Below are 10,241 nucleotides of genomic sequence, written 5' to 3'. Positions count from 1 at the left end.
GACTCCTAGGGATAGAATTGTGTGGTTGTTGGCTAGCTATGACATAGGAGCATCTATAAACAGGGATACTACTAGGGGCCCAGTGCATGAATTCGTGCACCTTGAAAGGAACTGTGGGCCGCGAGGCTGCACTGGGCACTGGGGTGGGTCTCAGCCCATTCTCCACGCCTCCGGTCCCCTGTCTGCCAGCAGCCCCGCTCCTGCCGCTGCCGCTTCCATGCGCTAACAGCGCTTGCCCCACTCGCACCCGCTGACAGCATGGAGAGATTGGGGCCAGTGCCAGCAGTGGGTGTGATCAGCAGCTGCTGCCCCGATCGCCCCTCAGGAGCAGGGGGAGGTGGAGAAATCCTCAGAGGCAATCAGGGCTGGCTGCTGCTGCTCGCACCTGCTGACGGCACTGAGCGATTGGGACCAGTGCCAGGCACCGGCAGCAGGTGCGAGTGGCAGCTCCGGTGCCGGCAGCTGGTGCAAGCGGGGTCGGCGTCAGCAGCAGGTGCAAGCACCAGGCGGGACCACAGCACGCGGGAGCAAAGAATTTTCAGTAACCACCAGAGGCTTGCCCTGATGACAGCGATCGGTGCCCCGCCTTGGTTTTGCGCCCTCGCTCACCTGCTCCACCATTCGACTGTGGCTAAAGCCCGCCATGTTCCGCGCTCTGCCACCTGCTGCCGATGCCCACCATGTTCCGCACATGCCCCCTGGTGGTCAGCACATGTCATAGCAACCGGTTGTTCAGTTGTTTGGTTATCCCACCGTTTGGTGTATTTGCATACTAGCCTTTTATGATATAGGATAGGATGATCACATGCAGACAAGTAGCAGGTTAAGTTGCTACTGTAATTCTGCAATGGTGATATCTCAAAACAGTTTGTGAGATATCTGTCACAAATGTGATATGAAAATATCTGTAATTTTTATTGGTGACAAAGGCATAGGTACTGCTTTTACTACTGTGTTTTGTTATCTATAGTTAATAATAAAAAGAAAAGTGAAAGTTTATTTAAAAGTTAGTGAAAATAAGGATATGTTTTTACCATCTAAGTTTTCAGATTTCTCAAAGGGCCTCAAGTTAGGAACCCCTATCATAGAAGTAAATTTTGGTTGTATATTTAACCTCATTGAATCTAAAAGACATAACTAGAGATATATTATTTTGATTAGTCAGAGTGAAGATCATTGCATGTCTTGCTTGCTTATGAAAATTTTGTTTTTTGCTATTCAAGAATTGTGTATGATTTAAAAATTGTAAGACCTGGATTCCTAGGTTTGACTAATGCCAAGAATAATAACTTCTAATAGGTGACAAATTATATCTACATTTATGAGCGCTCTAATTTATTGTATTATTATATTGTTTTAGTTGATAATCACATTAGTATGTTATAGTAAGTTAATGGTATATTTTAAATTAAATATGACTCTTATTTGTATTTTTTTTCTAGTGTATCTTTTAGATGCACACTTAATACAGAAGTTTTCTCCACCACATGGTGACTGTTGTTAGACATTACAGACTAGATGAGGAATATAAGAGGGACAACTTTCCAAACAGGAATTTGAGCTGAACTGAGATGTAAAGGGTTAGTTTGAGTTAGGGAGGTGAAAAAAACAGGTGTCCCAGTGGAGTTCACAGGCTCAGGAGTGGGAAATTTCATGGTAATTTCTGGAAAGGGCAAGGGGTCCATATTATTGCTGTTATGCTGGGGATAATGCAAGGATAAGGCTGGAAAGTCAGGCAGGCCCCTGGCTTTGTGTTCTGCACAGGAGCTTGACTTTATCTTGAATAGTGTGGGGGCTATGCAAGTATCATGGTTGGGAGAATGATATAATCAGTCAGGTAGAAAACATATCGGTAAGGGAATAGACGCACACACACACACACACACACATAGAAAGATATTCTTTCTCTTTTGTTGAAAAACAAATTCAAGAATTCAGAAATTTTTAAGTTCATTAGAAAATCTGATTTTGTTCAGAGCAGGTCTTGTTTTGAGGGTATAATGATATTCACTTAGGCCTTGGGGAGAATGTAATCACAGGGGATTCTTTTTAAAAAGTATTTTTATTATGAAACTTTTCAAACTTTGATGAAATTGGTATAAAAAGCTCCATGTATTAAATCATCTAGTTTCAAAAAGCCATAGCTTATTTTTATCATATTTGTCTCAGGTTTTTTTTTTCTCCTGAATTGTAAATAGTTGCAGACATTATGACATTTTATCCCTAAAGGATGCTTCAGGTGTAACCACAATACCGTTATCATGCCATATAAATTAAAAATGATTTATTAATGTTATTTTAACATTTTGTGGACCAATAGTTTTATTGCTAGCTCTACCCAGTGGCCAGATAAGATTCTATTGAACGAGTACAAAAAACATTTTACATAAATGTTAAAGACACACTTTAAAATTAAATACCCATTGCATTTTGAAGTTATTTATTACGTGTTCTGACAAGCTAATATCTTTTTAAAGAATTCTTGTGATTAGCCACAAGCCTTAGAACAGAAAACACGAGAATTCTCAAGATCTGTCTGCAATGTGTTAATATATAGGGTCTCAAGTTGTTGTGTTTTAGCTCTTAGTGCCTTGTTATCATAGAGCAGTACCCAGTCAGACTGAATTGATTGTTGGTTGCATGGCTGATTAGGATTAATGAAGTGTCGATGATATACTTACAAATATATAATGTTTTGTGGGTTTTTCCTTGGGCGGTGTGTACTATAGGTAAAGATGGAATCCTATATAATAAAAGCCTAATATGCTAAGTGTACAGTTGTTCGGTCAGCTGTTCAACCAATCAAAGCTTAAATAATATGCTGATGATATGCTAAGGCTACTCAGCCGCTCGCTATGATGTGCACTGACCATCAAGGGGCAGACAGTCGACCGGTTGTCCAGTCACTATGATGTGCACTGACCACCAGGGGGCAGATGTTCCAATCGGTAGGTTAGCTTGCTGCTGGGGTCCCACCCGTCAGGACTGGAGCGAGACAGGCTGGACATGCCCTGGAGCCCTCCCACAACCCCTCCCTGTCTGGCCAACCTCCTGCGTCCCTCCACCGCCCCAATTGTGCACTGGTGGGGTCCCTCGGCCTGGCCTGCGCCCTCTCGCAATCCAGGACCCCTCGGATGTTGGAGAGCCGGTTTCGGCCTGATCCCGCAGGCCAGGCCAAGGGACCCCACTGGTGCACGAATTCATGCAACGAGCCTCTAGTTTTATTAGAAAATTAATGCCAATTGTTGCCTGACTGGTTTGGCTCAGTGGATAGAGCGTTGGCCTGCAGACTGAAAGGTCCCAGGTTCGATTCCAGTCAAGGGCATGTACCTTGGTTGCAGGCACGACCCCAGTGGGGAGTGTGCAGGAGGCAGCTGATCAATGTTTCTCTCTCATTGATGTTTCTAACTCTCTATCCCTCTCCCTTCCTTTCTGTAAAAAATCAATAAAATATATTAAAAAAAAAAAAAAAGAAAATTAATGCCAATTGTTAATGCAGTGTGTGCTTATTGAAGGTGGACAGGGGGCAGACTTCCAGCAGTACTATTCTTTTGTCTGCTCTACTCGTATTTTTGCCATCCTAATTCCATCCTTTTCTGACTTTTCTTTAATCTGGTACCTTCTCCCTCCTTAGCAGATGATTCCAAGATTTGGTGAGAATATAAAATTTTATAATTGTCTTTTCCCTCAAACACAGATATGGGGTTGATATTTGAAATTATATGCATGCTTTTTTATATTAGAAACTCAGCTTATATGAAGTTTTTCTATAGGCTGCATTTTTCCAGTTGGTAATTGTATTATGTTTAATAGATATGAAGAGGCTGAAAAGGACTGCACACGAGCTGTTTTATTAGATGGCTCGTATTCTAAAGCTTATGCCAGAAGAGGAACTGCAAGAACGTTTTTGGGAAAGTTAAATGAGGCCAAACAAGGTATGACTATTTTTATAACAACTGCCACTCACTCATTCTGACGAGACTCCCAAGTTATAGAAGCAGAGATTTGCGTAGTCTTCCCATGGTTCAAGGATACAGAATTTAGAGAAAGATATACTTATTTTCTTTCTCAGTTTAAATCATGAATGTGTATGCAGATTTGAAGGAATGCAGCTTTAATAGTAGACCTGATTATCTTTTGAGAGCATACAGTACAATCTGGCTAGTTGCCAATCAAAATTAGTAAAGATTTGAATTATAGCCGTAACCGGTTTGGCTCAGTGGATAGAGCGTCGGCCTGCGGATGAAGAGTCCCAGGTTCGATTCAGGTCAAGGGCATGTACCTTGATTGCAGGCACATCCCCAGTAGGGAGTGTGCAGGAGGCAGCTGATTGATGTTTCTCTCTCATTGATGTTTCTAACTCTCTATCCCTCTTCCTTCCTCTCTGTAAAAAATCAATAAAATATATTTTAAAAAAAGATTTGAATTATAGGTGAGAAGGAAAAAAGCAAGACAAAGGCAAAAATGAAAAGGAAGGGAATCAGCAGCTGGAGGTAGAGGATACTGTAGTCTGTAGTGATGCCCCACCCCCTCTTATTTTTTTATACTTGTTATTCTTTTATTTTTCCTTGATCTGTCTTTTAAGTATTTATTAGTCTTTTTGAAGAACCAACTTGTTTCTTTTGTGTATGTTTTCAATTTTATTTATTTCTACTCTTTATTTCCTTCCTACAACTGTCTTGATTTAATTTGCTGTTTTTCTAATTTTTTAACATCAATACCTAGATAATTGATTTCAGTCTTTTTTCCCGATCTATGCATTTAATTCTCTCAGTTTTTCTCTAAACCTGGCTTCAGCTGTAACCCATGCATTTTTTTTGTTATGGTAAAATACACATAACATAAAACTTACTGTTCTAACCATTTTTAAGTCCATTGGCATTGAGTCCATTTACATTGTGTAACCATCACCATTATTCATCTCCAGAACTTTTTCATCATTTCATTCTGAAAACTCTACGCATTAAACAGTAACTCTCCATTCCCCTTTTTTTCCAGCTCCTCAGAACCACCATTCTACTTTCTATCCCTGAATATGACTTTTCTAGGTGTTTTATATAAGAATTATACAGTACTTTGTCCTTTTGTGTCTGGCTTATTTCTGTTAGTATAATGTCTTCAAGGTTCATCTATGTCGTAGCATGTATCACAACTCCTTTTTAAGGCTGGATAATATTAGATTCTATCTTATATTTAGTGAGTTACCTTTTCATTTGTTAGTAGTGTGGGCTTTGGTAAGTTAGGTGACCTGTAGGCCTCAATCGTATCATCTGTAAAGTGGGGTTATAGTGAGGAATACATCAGAATTCATATAAAGAATAGCACTCAGTAAATGTTAGTCCTTGTTGTTGCTCACGTGTTTCCTAGCATCCTGAGTAAAACTTCCTGAGATAAACATGGGGTTACTAAGCTAACTAAACATATCATGTCTTGAACTTTATAAAGTATTTCCACTAATTTATTATATTTCTTAAAAATTCACTTTAGATTTTGAAACTGTTTTGCTTCTGGAACCTGGAAATAAGCAAGCAATAACTGAACTTTCCAAAATTAAAAAGGTAATATATTATTTCCACCAATATATACTTTTATTTTCTGCAACTTAAACACATTTATTTGTTGCATAATTAACTTGAGAGTATTTTTATAGTCATGATCACAAATCTATTTTTAAGGAATTAATTGAGAAAGGACACTGGGATGATGTCTTTCTCGATTCTACTCAAAGGCACAACGTGATAAAACCCACTGGTAATCCCCCTCATCCTGGACCAGCTGTAAGTGAACACTTGTCTTTTTCTTTCTTGGTATGTAAATATCTGTGTGGTATGAATAAGAGTCGGAAACAAACTGTTGAATTAAAATCTCTTTAAAGACCAGTGATGTAGATCAGCTTAGCAAGGGCCTGGGGGTTCCCTGATTGGTAGTAAATGAAAGTTTTTCCTGATCTCTTAGTCTCTGCTAAAATATTTATTTTCGTTTTTCTGTTTTCCCACATCAAAACTTCACCTTTCTTTTTGGTCCTTAGCCTTTTCTTTCTCCCTTTCTGTTTATTCTTCTCTCTCTCTCTCTCTTTTTTTTTTTTGAAATAGCCATTATACAGAGCTAAATAAAATGTTATGTTTCTAACTTGTAATTTTAAAAAAGTGATGAATTGAACCTTTCATATCTTTTCATAAATCTTTCTGTAGTGGTATCTTTTGAGTTTTACTTCTGTTCATACTGTCATTCCCCCATCCCTGGTCTACTGTTAATAGAGACTATCTATTTGGAAATTTGTTAATTAGAATCAATGCTTACACATCTAATGTCAATGAAAGTATTTGTTTTTAAATGATAGTGTATTGATATAATTCAATAATTATTGCCTGTCAAATTATAGTCTATTTTTTAAACACTAATACATGTCCATTCTTGATTAATATCTTGATCGTTATCTATTGCTGATGATAGTTCTCAGCAAAGGCCTTAGCTTAACGTGATTATCTTTTTTTTTTTTTTTTAAATATTTTATTGATTTTTCACAGAGAAGAAGGGAGAGGGATAGAGAGTTAGAAACATCGATGAGAGAGAAACATCGATCAGCTGCCTCCTGCACGCCCCCCAGTGGGGATGTGCCTGCAACCAAGGTACATGCCCTTGACCGGAATCGAACCTGGGACCCTTGAGTCCGCAGGCCGACGCTCTATCCACTGAGCCAAACCGGTTCGGCACGTGATTATCTTTTAAAATAGAACTGCTAACAGGATTCTTTTAACAAATTTGCTAACAGCTTTTTTATTTATGTGCATTTATCCAGTAACAATTTTTCCCATTAGGTCTTAGCTTAGCAATGTTAATAGAATGTCTGGTTTTAAGGTTGAATTTAGTATATATGTCAAAAGTGTTTATATTTATAACTTTTTTATTTAAAATTTAACTATACAATTGAATTGAACACTTACATTATACTGAAAGTTTTTTTGTTAAAAATAAGAGTACAATATGTAAACTTTAGAAGAAGTTGAAAATGTTTGATACTTGTAATGATTGAAATAGTGAATGCAACTTATTTTATTAAAAACCATTATTGGTCAAGTACTTACCAAGTTTGTGATTATTATTTAGCAAACTTTTAATCCTGAGCTGGCTTTATCCAGCTTCTCATATAGAAAATGTATTCAGGTTTTATTTATTACTAGAGGCCCGGTGCACAAAATTTGTGCACTTGGCGGGGGGGGTCCCTTAGCCCGGCCTGCACCCTCTCGCAGTCTGGGAGCCTTGGGGGAATGTCCGACTGACAGCTTAGGCCCGCTCCCGGACATCCTTAGGCTGCTGCAGAGGTGGGAGAGGCTCCTGCCACTGCCGCTGTGCTTGCCAACCGTGAGCCTGGCTCAGGGCTTCTGGCTGAGCGGCGCTCCCTCTGTGGGAGCACACTGACCACCAGGGAGCAGCTCCTGCATTGAGCGTCTGCCTCCTGGTGGTCAGTGTGTGTTATAGCAACCGGTTGTTCTGCTGTTCCGCTGTTCAGTCGATTTGCATACTAGCCTTTTATTATATAGGATTATTATTAAAATGTATTTTTATTGATTTCAGAGAGGAAAGGAGAGGGAGAGAAGATAGAAACATCAATGACAAGAGATAATCATTGATTGGCTGCCTCTTGCATGCCCGTTTCTGGGAATTGAGCCTACAACCCGGGCATGTGCCCTAACCCAGAATCGAACTGTGACCTCCTGGTTCATAAATCTTTCTATAGTGGTTGATGGTCAACCACTGAGCTACACCAACCAGGTGTATTCAGGTTTTAATGTTGGTCTGTTTCATACAGAATGCTGGTTATTGCCTAGCCTTGTTTTTCTTGCTTTCAGTTAGCCCACAATACTGTTGTCAGTTTGGTAATATTTTTTCTTGGCTTTCTTGCCTCTAAAATAAAGTCCAAACTCCTTGACATGGCACATAAGTCTCTTTATAAGCAATTTTTAATGAGCCTTTCAAGCTTTGTCTCCCATCACTTATCCCCTTGCACCAGTGCCATTGGACTTATCAACTTTTCACTGACCATACGTACCATGGTTAATCTTCCACATTGCCATTTTTGTGTACTTTTTCTAAGAATTCTCTGCTAATGCCAATGTTTTTCTACCTTCCTCTGTGTTCTCTTATAGGTTTGTATCCTATTGCTTGTAATTATTTATATATACATCTTCTTTCCTCCATTTAGACCTACATTTGGTAGGTGCTATGCATCTTTTTATTTGTGTTCTCAGAGTGTGACTCCTAAGTCTGTCTAGCCATCAAATTGAATTTTTTTTTATAAAACAAATTGGGATATTGGCTGTAAGAACACAGCAACCTTTTAATTTGTAATTCTAAAATAGAAAAACTTTATGTGTTGATTTAAGGAATTGATTTTAATTGTTTTAGAAACCCCTCAAGAAGGTGATTATTGAAGAAACTGGTAATTTGATACAGACTATTGACATGCCAGAGAGCACTACTGCTGCTGCTCCAGAAAGTAATCCTATTAATGTAGCAGATGTAACAGCAACACAGGCACTGCAAGTAAGAAGAATTCAAGCCAAGATGACCTTTTGCCCACGAGTGATATTCCAAAAGCAAAAGTATTGAAAATAGAAGAAATCAGTGAGACTTCAGCCATCCAGTAAGTAGAACTGTTGTTATTTGATAATCTCTAGAATTGTAAAGCCAGACCCAGGATTTAATTCCACTAGAAAATTGATATTACCAATGAGAGTTTTGGTTTATACTCATCACTGTAATTTTTTTTAACTACCCAACTTCATGTTCTAGTTTTTCTTTTTTATTTGTTCTGACTCATCAGAGACGTTTTGCGTAAGGAATGATCACTGTTCCTTTACCATAGTGGGGAATTTAGAGATAATAATAAACTGTCTTTAACAAGTTGGTTGTGTTCATTTTCCCCCTCAAACTTCAGTATATTGTTTCCCTTCTTAATTCACCAAAAATTGAATTTTTTAAGAGGAAGCTTCTAAAAAATGTAGAATTTAGACATTTACATTATTCTAGCCATTCATATTTAAGATTATTTATGGATTGTTTTAAATTTTGTTTTGAAAAAAAATTTTTAATGTATTTTTATTGAATTCAGAGAGAAAGGGAGAGAGAGAGAGATAGAAACATCAATGATGAGAGAGAACCATTGATCAGCTGCCTCCTGCATGCCTCCTACTGGGGATCAAACCGCAGCCCGGGCATGTGCCCTTGACTGGAATTAAACCTGGGATCCTTCAGTCCACAAGCTGACACTCTATCCACTGAGCCAAACCAGCCAGGACTTGTTTGGAATTTTTAAAAATAGTGATGTGTTTCCTTGATCTATATATATATAAAAGCCTAATATGCTAAGTGTCTGACCATTCAACCAGTCGCTATGACGCACACTGACCACCAGGGGGAAGACACTCTGAGTGGTAGATTAGCTTGCTGCTGGGGTCCAGCTTATGGGGACTGGGCGAGATGGGTCAGACACACCCTGGAGCCCTCCCGCAGCCCCTCCCCAGCCCTGATCTTGCACCAGTAGGGTCCCTCAGTCTGGCCTGCACCCTCTCACAATCCGGGACCACTTGGCAGATGTCAGAGAGCCGGTTTTGGTCTGATCCTCGCAGGCCTCTAGTGAGAATATAAAAGATATAGACTAGGTTTGTTTTGGGGTCTTGAAATTTTATTCATATATTATTGTATTGTACTCAACAATTCTATTGGAATTTTTTTTTAACTTTGAATTTTAGTAGTAATTCTATTTAAAGTGATCGTATGGATTGTGAGAAAACACTAAATAGGTAGTTTTGTTTGTTTGTTTTTTAAGGAGAAAGCATTTTTCCTTCTCAGAATATCTTTCTTGAAACTTATAATTCAGATTTCTGAAAGGCTGAGTTGTAAGTATATATGATGTAGTAATGCGGTATATAGAAATGGTGTGCTCAAAAAGTGGCCAGGCTAATAGCCCAGCAAATGAGAATAGTCATTGTGTAGCATGTGAAAATTTGCAGAGGCGTGTCTTGCAAAAAAATATACATATGTTATCAGCTGAAAGAGTTTAGTATTTTTAGAATGTAAATAGATAATATAATATTAGTTACATCAGAAATTTAAAAATCTCTATTGATGCTTTCTTAAAATAAGCTTTGACTCACAGACAAATGGGGGGTGAGGGCATGAGTGGGGGGGATAGGGGGTAATGTGGGGATAAGGACACATATGTAATAACTTAATCAATA

The 10,241-nt window shown here is 38.6% G+C and overlaps 1 protein-coding gene across 1 annotated transcript in view; it reads left to right on the top strand.

The window, feature by feature from the left end:
• Positions 1–10,241, top strand: part of RPAP3 (RNA polymerase II associated protein 3) — a 30,215-nt gene that overhangs the window by 19,281 nt on the left and 693 nt on the right. The window contains 5 exon segments of the mRNA XM_014458180.2: positions 3,814–3,935; positions 5,488–5,558; positions 5,676–5,777; positions 8,407–8,527; positions 8,530–8,644. Coding sequence (XP_014313666.1) covers positions 3,814–3,935; positions 5,488–5,558; positions 5,676–5,777; positions 8,407–8,527; positions 8,530–8,644 — 531 coding nt within the window.

The sequence above is a fragment of the Myotis lucifugus genome, unplaced genomic scaffold (assembly GCF_000147115.1).
Source record: "Myotis lucifugus unplaced genomic scaffold, Myoluc2.0 scaffold_91, whole genome shotgun sequence".
NCBI classification, from domain to species: Eukaryota; Metazoa; Chordata; class Mammalia; order Chiroptera; family Vespertilionidae; genus Myotis; species Myotis lucifugus.
This window is presented reverse-complemented; position numbering and strand designations above follow the sequence as displayed.